The sequence below is a fragment of the Melanotaenia boesemani genome, chromosome 13 (genome assembly GCF_017639745.1).
Source record: "Melanotaenia boesemani isolate fMelBoe1 chromosome 13, fMelBoe1.pri, whole genome shotgun sequence".
In the NCBI taxonomy this organism is placed as follows: Eukaryota; Metazoa; Chordata; class Actinopteri; order Atheriniformes; family Melanotaeniidae; genus Melanotaenia; species Melanotaenia boesemani.
Genome location: NC_055694.1, coordinates 88,948 through 106,330, shown reverse-complemented (window position 1 = coordinate 106,330; position 17,383 = coordinate 88,948). Strand labels below are relative to the sequence as shown.

The 17,383-nt window shown below is 42.6% G+C and overlaps 1 protein-coding gene across 4 annotated transcripts in view; it reads left to right on the top strand.

Moving 5' to 3' along the window:
• The first annotated feature begins 1,795 nt into the window (after positions 1-1,795).
• Positions 1,796-17,383, top strand: part of LOC121652349 (cyclin-dependent kinase 16-like) — an 83,251-nt gene continuing 67,663 nt past the window's right edge. For 3 of the 4 annotated variants that reach the window (XM_042005092.1, XM_042005091.1, XM_042005095.1), the window contains exons 1-3: positions 1,796-1,942; positions 13,492-13,686; positions 15,827-15,979. In XM_042005092.1, coding sequence (XP_041861026.1) covers positions 13,563-13,686; positions 15,827-15,979 — 277 coding nt within the window. In that variant the 5' untranslated portion in view covers positions 1,796-1,942; positions 13,492-13,562. The remainder of the gene's footprint in view (positions 1,943-13,491; positions 13,687-15,826; positions 15,980-17,383) is intronic. The other variant, XM_042005094.1, reaches the window with a different exon arrangement.

The window sequence follows — 17,383 nt, the reverse complement described above, 5'->3', positions numbered from 1 at the left end:
AATCTCCGGCTTCTCCGCGTAGAGAAGAGCAGTGCTGCTCAGAGCTAACAGCTGGTCCCTGGTGTAAACAATGGAGCCGTGGCTGAAACCAAAGGTGTCCCCCGCCTAAGTTTGGAAAAGTGCCAAAAGAAGCAGAAATCCAAATAGAAAATCAATGAAAGTAGGCTTCCCATGTGCAGAATTGCACCTGGTACTGACTACTGTAAAGGAAAAAAGAAAACCACGTCTAAAAACCATAGAAAACGCTGAAAAAAGGAATAGAGGAGGCAGAGCTGCCGTAGCACGCAGCTGCTCGCACAGCGCCATGTTTTCTCAATACTTTTGAGTATTGTTAAATTTAGTTGACCTCTTTTAATGGCTGGCTAGTTTATTCATTCTTTTTGTATCTTTGGGTCAATAAAAACCCAGGTTTTTGAAATTACCTTCTGTGTCCTCGCTGCTTTACTGCTTGGTCCCTGACACTGGGCCTAAACCGTTCTGGGATGTAAACAAGCAGAAGGGTTTTAAAATCTATTCTGTGACTGACTGGAAACCAGTGTAAAGATGTTAACTGGTGTGATGTGTTCAGATCTCTTAGTCCTGGTTAAAACTCTAGCAGCAGAGTTCTGGATGAGCTGCAGATGTTTAATGCTCTTTTTAGGAAGTCCTGTTAAAGACCATTACAGTAATCCAGCCTACTGGAGATGAATGCATGGAGGAGTTTCTCTTGGTCTTTCTGGGAGACTAAACTTTTAATCCTGTTGATGTTTCTGAGCTGGTAAAAAGCTTCTTAGTGAAGCTTTGATGTGGCTGCTGAAAGTCAGATCTGAGTCTATCAACACTCCAAGGTTACCAACTTGGTTGGTGGTTTTAAGAGCCCGAGTCTCCAGCTGAACAGCCTACCAGAGAACCTCAGGGCTGCAGAGACTGTTGATGTTTTTTAAAAAGAGGCTTAAGACTATTTTAGCTTAGCTTTAACTAAATTTTATTTGATCTTAAGCTTATTTTTTTAAACTTTATTTTATTTTCATTTCATTTTACTCAACTGTATTTTAGTTATCTGTTTATTTATTGACTCTTAGCTTATTGTTCCTTAAGGTTATTTAATATTTGTTTTAACTCCAGTGTTTTCCTCATGGGGATCCTCCACACCCGGGGCTCTGTCTGCTCAGTTTGGGGGTTGTTGCTGCAGTGATCGCCCTTGTCTGGGTGGCTGGGGCCCTGCACCGCAGCCTTATGGCTGTGGTGTGGGCCCCGGTCTGCCCTGATCAGGGTGGTTGTCGTGATTGTGGCCTCTGTAGGACATGGGTGGACTGGCTCCTGGTGTGGATGGATCCCCATGATATTGTTTCCTCACAGCAACATCAAGCCAGATGGTTATCACTTTTAGTGTTTTATACTACTTTTAGTACAGAGAAAGAAATCAAGGAGTCGTGTGCTGGGTGGGGGGTGTATCTGTTTTGTGTGTGTTATGTGCATGTTCCTGCGTGTAAATGTAACTTTTTTTTTTCCTGTTATGTAGTTTCTTTTTGTTTTAAAATGCATAAAATGATTTTCCATGTAAAGCACTTTGTGTTGCCCCAGCATGAAAAGTGCTTTATAAATAAAGTTTGATGTTTGATGAAGATCAGTGTGGTGATGTGGAAACACTGAGATGATGAAGATGATGAAGATGAGAAAAGAAAACCTTTGTCTGTACAGGTTTTCTGTTGTTTTGGCGTTTATGTTTACTGTTTGTCTTATGCTGTTATGACTTATATTAACTAAGCGGCGGGGTTGGTGACGTCATTAACGGCGCGGTGAGCGTCGTGACGCAGCGGAGGGGATCAGCAGCAACATGGCTGCAGATTATTGGGAGACTGAGCGAACCGAGATTTCTTCAGACTGAACCGAGCTACACACGACCCGGGACAAACCGGAACAGAGCGGGCCAACCTGGGAGAGACCGGGTCTGCTCCTCCCGGTGAGTCACCACCGCCATCCGCGTGCGCGAGTACACGTTCTGTGAAACGGTAACGAAGCCGTTAACGGAGCTAACACTGCTGGGAATACATTGGCCCCGGTCTCACGGAGACTGATCCGCCGTTAGCCGTTAGCTGCTGCAACACGTCACAGTCAGTGAGGTTTCATTATTCATGTGCTATGACGTCACTACATCAGGTAGAGACGTGTTCCATCGGCCAGGTGTTAGCATGCTGGCCTTGTTCAGAACCAGGTTCTAGTGGGTTCTAGTCTGGTTCTGCCGTGGTTCTGGTTGCAGTGGTTCTATATTTAGGGCACATTTCAGGTCCATGGGGGGGGGGGGCTTGTCACTTTGATAAAACATTAATAGTCAATATTTCAAACAATGACCAGTTTTATATTATATATTTTTCTTTAATTGAATACAGAAAGTTAGCAGGCTCTATTATTTATTTAGCAAAAAAAGTAAATTATAAGCTGAAATTTTCTGTCGTCCCATTTCTTAAATGTCATGTTTGCTCTTAAAACTTAACAATAGACGTTTTTAAAGATTATTTCAGCATTAATTGTTAAAAAATATTAAAACATGATGAAGATGTTTTGGAATCTATTTAAAACATGAATTATACATGAAATTATTGGCTTTGTGTCTGACAAATCATGGTCAGCTGTGTGACCCACTGGTTAAACCCTATAAATCAGCAATGGTTTACTGGAGGGACATCCGTTCTGGTGCCAGTTCTGGAGACAAGGTGGTAAATTTCGACTCCTCCTTGTCAATATTTCATCAGAATGACTGTCTACACGCGGAGCGGATTCAATGGTCGTCCACTGTGTTCTCAACATTTTCTTGTGTACCTACTTTCGATGTGGTAATAACAACAACGTAAAGAAATCAGACAGAAATGTGAGTTGATCGTAGTCATGTGGCGACAGCTTCAAGAACAAAGATGGAGACATGTAGGAAACGTCAGGTGTAACCCGGCTGGCAGGGAACGACCCAGCTGACTCTTTTACTGCTTCTTTTCATACTTCCTGCTTGTTAAGCGGAGCTGGTTTAAACACATTAACATGATTAAATTGTTATTACACATAAACTGCATGATGAAATATATACCAGTGTAATGAGGTTGTAATTACATAAATGCATGACTACTAGACTTTGCTACACGGTTAATGGGAATTCCTTAGATATATTTCATTCTCCAAAAACCATCAGCTCAGTTTAGTTTTTGTTTAACTGGAGAAAGTTCAGACACATCCAGTCATTAATCTCCTCAATACATTTACCAAGAGCCTGTACGGGGCCTCGGTCTCCTGGTGACAGCGGGTGTGTCCCAGTTCAGGGTCAGCTCACTTCGAGCTGGAGTCGTCGGCCACATACATCATCACGTGAAGTACCGTCCCAATTCACAGAATTTGAAGGACCCTCCGAATCCACCCTTCAAATCTGCACTTTGTTTAGCCTCAAATGAAGGATGCTGGTGGTGCTTCCTTCATGGCCTCTTTTCTCCCAGAATTGATTGCGCACAAGACCGTGGCGAATCAGCAACCAAGCTCAGAAGAGTCATATTGTTTAAATAAAGTTTTATTTTTTAAAAAAGTATGCTTTTTTTAACTACACTTTAGCATAAATATTACAAAACCAAGTACATTTAAAGCATGTTTGTTAAATGGTGACATTAAAATTCGGTAATATTTGATATTAGTGAATATTTAAGGGGAATTTAGTGAAGTGTGTACCGAATGGAAAACAACGGAGCCTCAGACTTTTTTTTTTTTTTTTTTTTTTGGTTCTAGTGGGTTCTTTTATGTTCTGGTGTGGTTCTAGCATGGTTGTGCTGCACTCTCCCTTCTTTCTGTGGATATTGAATACCTGTCAATCAAAGGGACACACCCCTTATTTCAAGATTAAATAACATCCAAACGGATAAGTTAGAAAAAAATCCCCCCCCCCCCCCCCCCTCACAGTTGTCATGAAGGTAAACTTGACCTTTTAATCCTAAAATGGATTTTTGTACCAGGCTTTAAACATGTTTATTTCTGCTGTGAAGTTGGTCTTTTTAGTGCTGCGTTTGATACTGTAGATCACAGAATCCTGTTTTCAGGCTGGAAAACTGGGTTGGACTTTCTGGAGCGGTTCTTAACTGGTTCAGGTCCTGTTTAGAAGGCCGGAGTTATTTTGTTACGATCGGCAGCTATGAATCCGAGCGAGTGGCCATGACTTGTGGAGTCCCCCAGGGGTCAGTCCTTGGACCTCTTCTGTTCAACTTGTATATGTTCCCTTTGGGTAAAATATTACAGAACTATAGCATTAATTATCAAAGTTATGCAGATGATACACAACTTTATGTGTCTCTGTCACCAGATGACTGCAGTCCAATAGACTTATTGTGTCAGTGTCTGGAGCAAATAAACACCTGGATGAAGGAGAATTTTCTACAATTAAATGAAGACAAAACTGAGATTATTCTGTTTGGTAGAAAGAGAAGAGGGTCAGCATTGGTAAACACCTGGAGACTCGCGCTCTTAAAACCACCAACCAAGTTCGTAACCTGGGAGTGTTGATAGACTTAGATCTGACTTTCAGCAGCCACATCAAAGCTTCACTAAGAAGCTTTTTACCAGCTCAGAAACATCAACAGAATTAAAAGTTTAGTCTCCCAGAAAGACCAAGAGGAACTCCTCCATGCATTCATCTCCAGTAGGCTGGATTACTGTAATGGTCTTTTAACAGGACTTCCTACAAAGAGCATTAAACATCTGCAGCTCATCCAGAACGCTGCTGCTAGAGTTTTAACCAGGACTAAGAGATCTGAACACATCACACCAGTTTTAACATCTTTACACTGGTTTCCAGTCAGTCACAGAATAGATTTTAAAACCCTTCTGCTTGTTTACATCCCAGAATGGTTTAGGCCCAGAATACATCTGTGATATGTTCAGAGAATATAAACCTAGCAGAGCTCTTAGATCCAAAGACTCTGGTCAACTCGTCCAGGCCAGAGTCCAGACCAGAGTCCAGACTAAACATGGAGAAGCAGCATTTAGCTGTTATGCTGCAAACAAGTGGAACAAACTGCCAGTGGAGATTAAACTTTCCCCAAATGTAGACATTTTTAAATCCAGGTTAAAAACATTTCTTTTCTCATGTCTATGCATGAAATCTGCACGGTAACTTTCTTTTAACTTATCTTGCTTTTAATCATTTTAATGTAATTTATTATTTTATTGTGATTATGTGTTGATTATGTGTTGATGCCTTTTACTATTCTAAATATCTGTAATATCTTTGTTTTATGTAAAGCACTTTGAATTGTCCTGTACATGAAATGTGCTATACAAATAAACTGCCTTGCCTTGCTTTGCCTTTTTAACATGGGAGTCTATGGGGATTTGCTGTTTTGGAACCCCTAGTGGATGAGGGGGGGAGCTGCAGTTTGTTGCACTTCAGATAGGCTTCACATTTTACCGCCGGAGGTTGCTGCTTGGTGTGAATGAATAATGGATACACAATGTAAAGCACTTTGGGTGCCTTGATAAAGCACTATAAAAAGCAGCAGTGGGTTAGATTTTACCCATTTTCTCACTATTTCATAACAAACATATTAGAGTATATTTCCAAATGGCTCGAACCTGGTATATCTAGATGAACCATGTAAAGCTGCAGCTACAGATTATTTTAGTAATTGAGTAATCTATCGATTATTTTGACGATTAATCGAGTAATCGTATAAAGAACATAAAGACATTTTGCAGTTATTAAAATTTGACTTAAGCTAAGAGCTACACTTTTCATTGCTGCCCCACATTTGCACCGTTGTCATGAACAGCTTCACTTTCTGTGCTGGAATGTCAAACTTTGCAATAATGTCTTCCAGCAATATTTGCAGCTGTGTGTCTCTCTTCAAGAGGCGTGGTTGTCAGGCTGTGAGACTCCATTTTCCAGTCCACCCCGATAAAGTGGCATGTCACCCCCAAATATGCCTCTGTGGCAACACTTGTCCAGATGTCTTCTGTAAGGACAGTTTTTAACATTTTTTTTATACAGTTTTAAACAGTTTCATACTTTTTTCCATCATTTTGGTGAAGTAGGTTCTATCAGACACCAGAAATGTTTTAAAAGCATCAACATCAGCTCTTCTCTGACAGCCTGGTGGGATTTTCTTAAAATAACCTAGTCTTCTCTCATTCCCTGTAAGCTGACACCCATCTGGAACAATCCTGACATCCTGAAGAATAAAAAAAGTTTAACTTTATTCAGAATTAAGGGAATAAAGCATTTAGAACAAATTAGACAAAACAGAAACTTTATATCTTTTGAGACACTTCACAATATGCAATCAGTAGTGCCAAATTTTTACACCTTCAGCCAAAAAGACTTACAACTTCCTACTGGGGTGGCAGAATTTGTAAGTCTCAGTGCCCCCCAAAATATTACCAAAAATATATGGATTGCTGGTCAAAAGGAGACGTATACCCATAAAGCTTCTCTTGGCAAAGCATATTTGTTCTGCACAACACAGCAGCCAGACCATCATTCTGCTGCCACCATGCTGGACAGGACAAGTAGAAAAAAAAGAAAGAAAGAAAGAAAGAAAGGAAATGTTAACGGGTGAGGTTTTGAGTGGATGGGTGGACAGAGGAAGTAGTGGAGGAGGGGTGGGATGTTGTTGGGTTGGAGTAGCCTGAGTGGGCCGGGAAGGGATGGCGTTCCTACACCCAGTTTCCTAGGGGTTACCCGGTCAAGGGGGATGGTTTGGTCTGCTGGCTTGGGGTCCAGGATGGCATGAGCACTGGGGACCTGTGGCCCCCTGGGTTCCCGTGGTACTGTGCTTCGGGTGGGGGGTGATCACTTAAATGGCATGTGATAACTGGGGGACCCTGTAAATGCATGTGTCTGTATGGGCGTCTGTTTTGAACACTGGTGAGGGGTTAAAATATCTGGATGTGGGTACTGATGGACAAAATGGATGAAGTAGAAGTGTGTATGGTTGCTGTTGTGGCTGTTGAGGGCTTCCTGCCCTCTGGCTCACTTAGGGTGCTCCCTCAGAGGTTGGTTGGGGGTGGAGCCTGGGGGCTGGATGGGATTAGGGGTATGGACTTGGATTGGATGGGGCTCTGGCTGCGTCCTTTTTCTGTCTCCTTCTGTCTGGACACCGTTCTTGTGGTGGACTGTCTCGTTCTGGTCTCTGTGGTGGCTCCTGGTTGCCTGGGGCTTGGGGTCCTCTCGGTTGGCCTATGAGCCTCGGAGTGGGTGCAGTTGCATTTGCATGATCACGCAGTACAACTCACCTTTAATGCTTAATACACACACACACACACACACACACACACTAGTTGCTGGTGTGTTCGTTGCTTTTCATGGTTTTTACAGGTTTTCTTGTCTCAGGGGTCCTATAGATGGTCTGCTGGTCTCTGGAAGCCTTCAGGATGTTTCCAACTTCTTTCCAGGTGTAGCAGCTGTTTAGTTTCTCTGTTTAGCTTTGATTGCTGTTGTCGTGGTTTGTTTTCTACCTTTTCTTTTGTTCTCCTTTTTTCTATCTTTTCTCTTCCTATTTCTTCTCTATCCACCTTTTTCCTTCTGTTTCTCCGGTCCAGCAGATAGCAGCAGAAACACATTTTAAAATAATAATAAAGAATAACATTTAAGTTTCAAGGGGAGCCCCACATGTGAAAGGCTCCTCTTGGCAGAGTAAAGTTATTCAGCACAACACAGCAGCCAGACCATCGTTCTGCTGTCATCATGCTCGACAGGATAAAAAATTCTTTACCCTTAAACAGCAAGATCAGTTAAAGTTAGCAGTTCCAGTTCTGTGGCAGACTGGAAACCAGTGTAAACTGGAAACCAGTTTAAAGATGTTATAACTGGTGTGATGTGTTCAGATCTCTTAGGATTTTTCGACCAAGCTGGTTCCAGTACTGGTTCCGAGCCAGAGCCTGCCCAAGCACCGGTTCCTGGCTCTCAAATCTGGTTCCAAACTGGCTCCAGCTCTTAGCTGGGCCAGATCTTAGAACCGCTTAGGTTAGGGCTCAGAAGCCAGCATAAACTGGAAACCAGCGTAAACTGGAAACCAGAGTAAAGTGGAAACCAGCGTAAACTGGAAACCAGCGTAAACTGGAAACCAGAGTAAAGTGGAAACCAGCGTAAACTGGAAACCAGCGTAAAGTGGAAACCAGAGTAAACTGGAAACCAGCGTAAACTGGAAACCAGAGTAAACTGGACACCAGCGTAAAGTGGACACCAGCTTAAACTGGAAACCAGCGTAAAGTGGAAACCAGAGTAAACTGGAAACCAGCGTAAACTGGAAACCAGCGTAAAGTGGAAACCAGAGTAAACTGGAAACCAGCGTAAACTGGACACCAGCGTAAACTGGACACCAGCGTAAACTGGAAACCAGAGTAAACTGGAAACCTGAGTAAACTGGAAACCTGAGTAAACTGGAAACCAGAGTAAACTGGAAACCAGCGTAAACTGGAAACCAGAGTAAACTGGAAATCAGAGTAAACTGGAAACCTGAGTAAACTGCTGCTTTCGGCCTAGTTAAAACTCCAGCGGCAGCAGGATGAGCTGCAGATGTTTAATGCTCTTTTTAAAAAGTCCTGTAGAAAGACCAGGGGTCTCATTTATAACCGTTGCGTACGCACAAAATGGGGCCTGAAACTGGCGTACGCCTCTTTTCATGCAAAGGTTGTGATTTATAAAAAACAAACTTGACGTGAAAATGTGCGGTCTATCACGGCAGCTCTGACCCATGCTTACGCTGGTTTTGGAGGCTGGGGGAATTGGCGACACAGATGGAGAGGTGGGGAATTAACAACACACTGCATCCAGAGTCCTCTTGTGGCAGCGTGGGGTCCTGTCACCATGTCTCCAATTAATTTTGCGCTCTGGCTGTATGACCGCAGATGTGATTTCGGCTCACTGGTCAGCGTGCATGACTTCAACCCGGCAAGAGTTCATAACCCGTCTCCGCTGTCTATGCGTCCTGCTACACTCTTCCACATCCAATTTCTCTATATTGCAGGAGAACAGGCCGACATTAAAAGGCAATTTGCAGCAATGTCCGGTTTTCCTAATGTAATCGGCGCAATTGACTGCATTCATATTGCTATAAGGGCCCCATATGTTGATGAATTCATGTATGTCAATAGGAAGCATGTGCATACTATCAATGTTCAAGTCATATGTCAATCCAACATGATGTTGACAAATGTAGTTGCACGATGGCCTGGCTCTACACATGACTCTTACATCCTAGCGCAAAGCAGTGTGGAGAAGAGACTGCAGGCAGGCGCTGTACGTGATGGCTGGCTTCTTGGTAAGACAATAACTTTATATTGACAACCAGCTTAGCCAGATGCAGACCACTGATGCACTGTTTCATTGAAATGCAGGGGACAGTGGCTACCCCCTCCGGCGCTGGCTCCTGACCCCCTTCCCAAACCCCCAGAGCGCAGAGGAGACCCTGTTCAATACTGCTCACTCCCGTGCGCGCTCAACTGTAGAGCGCGCCATCGGCCTTTTAAAATGCCGGTGGCGGTGTCTGGATGCGTCAGGGGGTAGATTATTGTACCATCCCCAAAAGGTGCGCAGGATCGTGAGGGCGTGTGGCGTGCTGCACAACCTGGCACTGAGGCACGGCATCCAACTACCTCCTGGCCTCCCCCCTCCTCGGAATGCCGACCCTCACCCACAGCCCCCTCCCAGACACAGGGAGTTCCAACACGGGGCACGGCTCCGTGAGGAGGTCATGCAGCGATTAAGCAGACAATAAGGTTCACTTTTTCACAAGCTCTTTTAATGTGTTTGAAATGTCGAACATAATGTCACACAAATTATGCAGTGTTGTTCTGATTTCCTTCAGTTCATTGATGGTTTCTTTTTGATCTCGCCATGGTCCGCTCTGTCCCGCTCACAGAGTTAACTGAGGTAACTATGTGTTGCCACTCACGACACTTACTCTTATTTGTCACGCCACTACTGTGGCTACCAAACAAAATAATTTTTCGACTCTCCACCTCACTCACTAATGCATCGATTTCTGCCTCTGTGAAGTTGCGTTTTTTGGTTCGCTTCCCTGCGGTTGCCGTTGTTCATGGATCACAAAATGGATCAGCTGGCTCATTTTAATACACGCTGAGGTACTTTGCATTGACCATTTATGGTGGAAAGTGGGTGTGTAGTGGGCGGAACATGAGCCAAATTCACCTGCGCAAACTTCAAGGACGAGTGTGATTTATAAAGGGGAAATTGCTTGCACCTGTGCGTACGCACGGTTTTATAAATCAGAATATTTTATGGCGTACGCCAACTTCCGGTTTTGGGCGTAAGTACACTTTTAGTAAGAATCCTACGCACAGTTTTATAAATGAGACCCCAGTACAGTAATCCAGTTTACTGGTCTGTATTTATATAGCTCTTGCTCAAAGCACTTTACATCATATTCACACACTCACAAACACGTTCACACACTGATGGCGAAAGCTGTCATGTACGGCGCTCACCACGACCCATTGTTTATAAGCAATTTGGGGCAACCGGCAACCCTCAGGCTACAAGACGACCGCTCTACCCACTGAGCCACGCCGCCCTATAATGGAATAATGGATAAGTTCCTCCTGGGTTGGAACAGCTGGCAAGATGGCACCAGCATGTGCGGCTCGCCGTCTGCCAGGCCTGCCCTTTGGCCTGTTTGTGGCTTTTTTACTGTTTTTAGCCGGCATGACGTGTCTGCTCTTCTGGTTTATGATCGCCAAGCCCTCTTACACGTTGGACATTGTCAGGATTCAATTCAAAATCAACTTCTAATGGCAGAGCTTCAAACTTATCACCATTTCTTTCTGACAATTCGGCTTCCCTGCTTCCTTCTTCTGTCCATGGAGGAAGGGTTCACGGGGACGGGGGAAGCGTGGTGGTATTCTGGTTAGAATCAAGGCTCTCTGGAGGTTGTGTGAAGGAAATCTTCAGTCTTGGAGGAGACATTTTTGCTTCTTGCATTGGATCCAGCCTGTTGTTCCTGGGGCAGCAGTGGACCAGGCTCCCCTGTTGATGGGAGCTCCTCCTATCCGCTGGTCCCGGCGGCTCAAGCGAGGTGTGGAGCTGAGCAATCTTTATTTGCTAGGTCGGGCCTCGTCTCCAACCATGAATGAGGCAACTGTGCTCTCGGCTGTCATTAATGCTAGATCACTAGCAAACAAGACTTCCATTCTGAATGATTCTTTTATTTCACGAGAGTTGGATTTTATGTTTCTGACAGAGACCTGGCTTGGAACTGGTGAGTTCATCCCTTTCTCAGAACTTCTTCCTCCTGACTGTGAATTCTTCAGCGTCCCTCGAACTGCAAGTAAAGGTGGAGTCGCTGTTGTATTTAAATCCTGTTTTTTTTTTTTGTTGCCAGCTGCAGTGTCATAGTTTTTCCAACTTTGAGGTTCAGCTTGTGGAGATGAAGTGTGAATCCCTGCCGGCCGCCCAAATTTAATAATAACTTTCTTCAGGACTTTGCGAACCTACTGTCAGCGATTATTTTGGATTACAATCGGATTTTGATTGTTGGAGATTTTAACATTTTTTATTTTATTTATTTAACCTTTATTTAACCAGGTAAAAAAAATGTTTGAGAACCAGTTCTCATTTGCAAACATGACCTGGCCAAGAGGCCCCAGCAGGAATAAATAACGTACATAAATACAAACAAACAACTGTGCATACACAGGACCACAATGCAACAATACAATACAAATTAAAAAAGCGCAGAGCAAGTACAAATATATAAAAATGAAAGGGGGAAAGGGAGTAGAACACAGTATATAAGACAGATCTATGTGAAAGAAAAAAGTAGTGGAGAAATGTTTGTATCTAAGGGAGAGTCAGCATCGTCAGCAGGAACAAGTATCTACAATAATCTGTTAAAGTCTCTGTCTAAACAGAGAAACAGATATCAGTGATGGAAGTCTGAGAGTGTTCTGCAGTGTATTCCAGTCATATGCAGCCGCAAAGTGGAAGGTGTTACGGCCGAAAACAGTGGCGGTTTTGGGAATGATGAGCTTAATAAATTCGGTTGACCTGGTGTGATAAGTGCTGCGAGCGAGGTGGAGAAGAGATGAGAGATAGAAACATTTATGTGTTGTAAGACCAAGTCTCCAAAAGAACTTAGTTCTCCCTTCATTCTGGGATGGACCCGTCTCTCCTCCGGAATCTACAGCTGATCTGCCTGTTAACTGAGACCAGACAGTGGGAGAACATTACTACTGCACTCCCTTCACTGGTTGCCTCTCTTTTAGAATTTCTGGTAAAATTTTGCTTGTGACTTTTAAATGTTTAAATGTTCTGGCTCCTCCCCATCGGTCTGAGCTTCTGCACCATCACCGTGCTTGTAGAGCTCGGAGATCTGAAGAATGACTCGGGGAGACGGAGCTTTTTCCTCAGCAGCCCCTAAACTCTGGAACGATCTCCCTCTTTCTGGTCTGCAAGAACCCTGAATTAATTTAAATCTCTTAAAAACTCATCTTTTTACATTGGCTTTTAACTCCAGAGAGCCTGATAATCAGGCCAGACTTTGGCTCTTTTCTCTTTTATTGTTTATTTTATTGTTGTTTGATGTTTTATTTTGTATCATTATTTTGCCTGTGCAGAACTTTGGGTACCTCATGGTGTGTAAAAGTGCTATATAAATATTGATTTGATTTCCGGGAGACTAAACTTTTAATTTTGTTGATGTTTCTGGTAAAAAGCTGTCTTAGTGACAGCTTTGATGTGGCTGCTGAAAGTCAGATCTGAGTCTATCAACACTCCCAGGTTACCAACTTAGTTGGTCGTTTTAAGAGCCCGAGTCTCCAGGTGTTTACCAATGCTGACCCTCTTCTCTTTGCTACCAAACAGAATAATCTCAGTTTTGTCTTCATTTAATTGTAGAAAATTCTCCTTCATCCAGGTGTTTATTTGCTCCAGACACTGACACATTAAGTCTATTGGACTGCAGTCGTCTGGTGACAGAGACACATAAAGTTGTGTATCATCTGCATAACTTTGATCATTAATGCTGAAGTTCTGTAATATTTTACCCAAAGGGAGCAGATACAAGTTGAACAGAAGAGGTCCAAGGACTGACCCCTGGGGGACTCCACAAGTCATGGCCACTCGCTCGGATTCATAGCTGCCGATCGTAACAAAATAACTCCGGCCTTCTAAATAGGACCTGAACCAGTTAAGGTCCGCTCCAGAAAGTCCAACCCAGTTTTCCAGCCTGTGCAACAGGATTCTGTGATCTACAGTGTCAAACGCAGCACTGAGAACCCTGAACCAATTAAAGACCATTCCAGAAATGTAGAGAGGGTGTCTGCATCCTGAAGCCAAAATGGGAGCTGGTTCCACAGGGAGGGTCTGATAAGTTACAACAATGTGGATGTGAAGATGACTGAAGTTTACTGAAGGTCTGGTGTCGGAACCTGCTGATGCAAAATCAGAGGATGATGCTCAGGTTTTTTCTGCTTTCCTAATTCATGTTGTATTTTGGTCATATTTTGATTTCCTGTTCTTTTTATTTCCAGGTTTTGTCTTCGGGCTGGCTGCCCCACCCTCTTCAGCATCACGTCCGCCTCTGCCACCTAGATCCCCCCTAATGGAGAAGATGAGGAAAATAAAACGGCAGCTGTCACTCACTTTGGGAAGGGGCTCGGCCGGGGGTGGAGAAAAGACCCTCAGTGATACCAACACTCAGGAAGTGACATCACACAGTGACTCAGGTAACTCTTTCTCAGGTGTTATTAGATGAGCTACTGTGGGTTAGTGAATGTCTGAATGTATGATTTACTGTTAGGTTATTGGTCATTTTAACATTTATTTAGATATTATATTGACTGTCATTCAGCTGAATTTAATTCATACAGCATCCCTTTATAATGAAAAAAGGATGGAAGGGTGGAGGGAGCGAGGAAGGGAGGGATGAAAGGTGGAAGGAAGGATGGCTAGATGGCTGGATGTGGATAGATGGATGTGGGGTTGTCAGAATCATGCAGGAGAACAGAATTTTTTTCTTTCTGGCCTCTCAGGTGACATTAAAAGAACGTCTCAGCCAATCACAGTAGTTGTAGCAGTGTTAGCAGGATCTTGTGCAGCAGCTAAGAGGTTAATAAATAATTAAACCAAGAGAGCCAAGAACTAACCAGCTACTAATCCAGCTAATAAACAATTAAACTAACCACCCAAAGACATGAATGTTAGGTAAACAGGTCTGTCTTGTAAAACAGACTGTATGTCTGAATGGGACTACCTGTATAAATAAAGCTTAAAAAAATTGACATCAGTCAGTTTAGGCCTCAGTCACCCCCTCCCACAGAAGACTGGTGAAAGTTGCATGCCCATCTCCTGACCCCCTGCATTTTCTTTTTTACCCCCCCCCCCCCCCCCCCCCCAGATCTGCTCAGTTGATTTTATCAATGTTTGACAGATTATGCAGCCAACCAATCACAATCAATCAATCAAACATTTATTTTTATGTTTTTTTTTTATTCTCATTCTTCAAAATCCCCCTCTGTGTTCCTCTTTCACCCTTCCATGACCCTTTCATCAACATCTATAATTTCCCCATCACTCCCAACCGGGAGCCAACCTTCCTTGAACCAACCGGTTGTGGCAGATGGCCACCTGAGCCGGGTTCTGCCGGAGGTGTTTACTTCCTGTTAAAAGGGAGTTTTTCCTTTCCACTGTCGCCTCTTGCATGCTCAGGATGGGGATTGGACTGAAGTCAAGATTCACTGGAATCTGGTGGTTTTCCTTAATTAATTATTTAATATGGATTGGCTTGGATTGATTTGTCTGTAAAGCCCTGAGATGACATTGTTGTGAACTGGCGCTACACAAATAAAGCTGCATAGAGTTGAATTCCTGTTTCCTCTATCACCCTCTATAATCCCTTCGTTACACCTATGTTCTCTCTATCACTCCTCTATTATCCCTCTATGCCCCCTCTGTTGTTCCCTCCATGTTCCATCAATCACCCTCTATAATCCATCCATCCCCCCTCTGTGACTCCCCTATAACAGTGGCTCCCTACCTCTTTTTCTTGGGGACCCCCTTCATGCAAATACCAAGAAGCCATAGACACCCTGCCCCACCCGTGCAGTAACCACCCTTGGTTTTATGCTTTCAGAAGTGACATTCTCACCATAAATAATGTGTTCTGGCTGAGTCCTATCTAAAACCAAAGTTAAATTTGCTTTTGTGATCAACTTTGTTGTGACTTAGGTTTTTAAGATGCAAAAACTGTTGCATTTTTATTATGTGAAGCACTTTGTGCTGCAATCCTGCATGAAAAGTGCTATATAAATAAAGTTTGATTTGATTTGATTTAAATTAACAAAATATAGCCTTACTTTTTTTCTTAAAATAGGGACAGTGAGTGGACATTAATCACAATGGCTCTGAATGTTCAAAGCTTCTGGGACCCCTTGTGCTATTTGGGGGTCCCCCTTGAGGGGTCCTGTACTCCAGGTTGGGAACCACTGCTCTATAATCCCTCCATCACACCTCTTTCATCTGTCTCCTCTACATGATCCTCTATCATCCCTGTGTGATTCCTATATCACCCCTTGATCATCACTCCATCACCCTTCTATCATTTCTTCTATCAATCCTCTATCTTTGCTCTATCACCCCACTTTGGCCACTCTACTGTTCCCTCTGTCATTCCTCTTTCATCCTGTTATGATCCCTCTAAGGTCCCTCTTTCACCCTTCCATGTAATCCCCTCCATCACCCCTCTATGACCTCTCTGTAATCCCCCCATCACCCCTAAATATTCTTTCATGACCCATCGTTGATCCCTCTATTATCTTTTTGTGATCCTTCTGTAATCCCACTATGATCCCTTTTTCTTTCTGTCAGAGATGCCGTCTCTTCGGTCTTCTGGAGGTCTTAAGGTTAGAGCTTCATCATCTTCGGTTCAGTCATTGCTGCAGTCATACAGCAGTTCTCTGAAGAAACCTCGAGGACTTGGACGCAGCCTCAGCTCCTACCTGAACCACACCACAAGACTGGGTACTAAAACAACAGACACTGGTTTAAGTACCACACTACTGTAGGCTCTCAGATGTGACACGTTAGATAAAAAAGATTTCACAATGGAAAAGTTTATAGTTTGTCAGTTAATTTTACTCAAACTGATTGTCAAGGACCAAGCCAAAAAACAGGCAAAGAGAATTTATCTTTATTTAGTTTGTTAAAAAAAAACAAAAAACAAACAAAAAAAAAAAAAAACTGAAGCACTAACTGACCTAATAAACTGGCACATGAGGGAAACATATATACTAGCTGATCAGGCTATTTTGACACAAAGGAGGAATAATAAAATATCTACTTAAACTACAACAAAGATATAACTAATCAGTGCTGTCCTAAATAGCTGTGAGGTCAAAAAGGTAAATTTAATCTTCTTTCTTTATATATTTAAAATTTCTTCTTTCAGACAAGGGTTAAGATAGAAGATTTTAGTTTCACCTTGACATGTTTAGGGTTAGGAGATCCACGGCAACCAGGACTCCTTTGTTCAGCAGGCCAGGCAACTCCCACACATCAAAATAAAAATATATAACTAAATGCAAACTAAATGAACTAAAACAGGTGACAAAGTAAGTCAAATGTGTGCCAAGACATGCTCTTAAAAATGTGAAATATGAAAAAATGGTCAGTTTATTAAAAGTGTTTGTGCATTTAACTAATAAAAAAGTTTGTTTCTAGTCCTTTGTTCAGTGTGTGGCTGCTTATGCTGCCTTCACAGTGCTCTAAAAACTGCATCAGACCTAATTCCCGATAGTCCTGTAGCTAGAGAAGAATCACTAGCATGTTTCTGTTGTCCATCAGTGTTAGACTCACCAGCCAGTGAAAACCCCTCTTATTAAAAGTTTTAATATATCAGGACATAGAAATTAATCATGTACATAAACCTAGTCACAAAAAAAAAAAAAAAAAAAAATCTGAAGTTTTTAAATATAACTGACCCTAAATAAAATAAATACCACAGACAAGTTAATTAAATAAAAATATGTAAAAGGAAGAAAAGCCCAATAAAACTGAATAAAATTTAAATAAAAATAAAAAAAAAAATCCAAATACAATCAGGATCAGTTTTATTTGCCAAGTATGAACACATACAAGGAAATTATTGCTGGCAGATGTTTTCTCTCTAGAGCAAGATTAGGTTAAGTAAAATGTAATAAAATAAGTAAAGGGATAAAATAAATAGGAAGTAATAAAATACACTCTTATGTAGTGTAGTGGTGTCTACAATCTTTATCTGTTCAATAAAGTGACTGCCGTTGGGAAGAAGCTGTTCCGATGCCTGTTGGTCTGCAGGGTTCTGAAGCGTCTGCCAGACAGGAGCAGTTAAAAAAGACAAAAGAGAGAGTCCTTTATGTTCCCTGCCCTCCTCTGAATCCTGGAAGA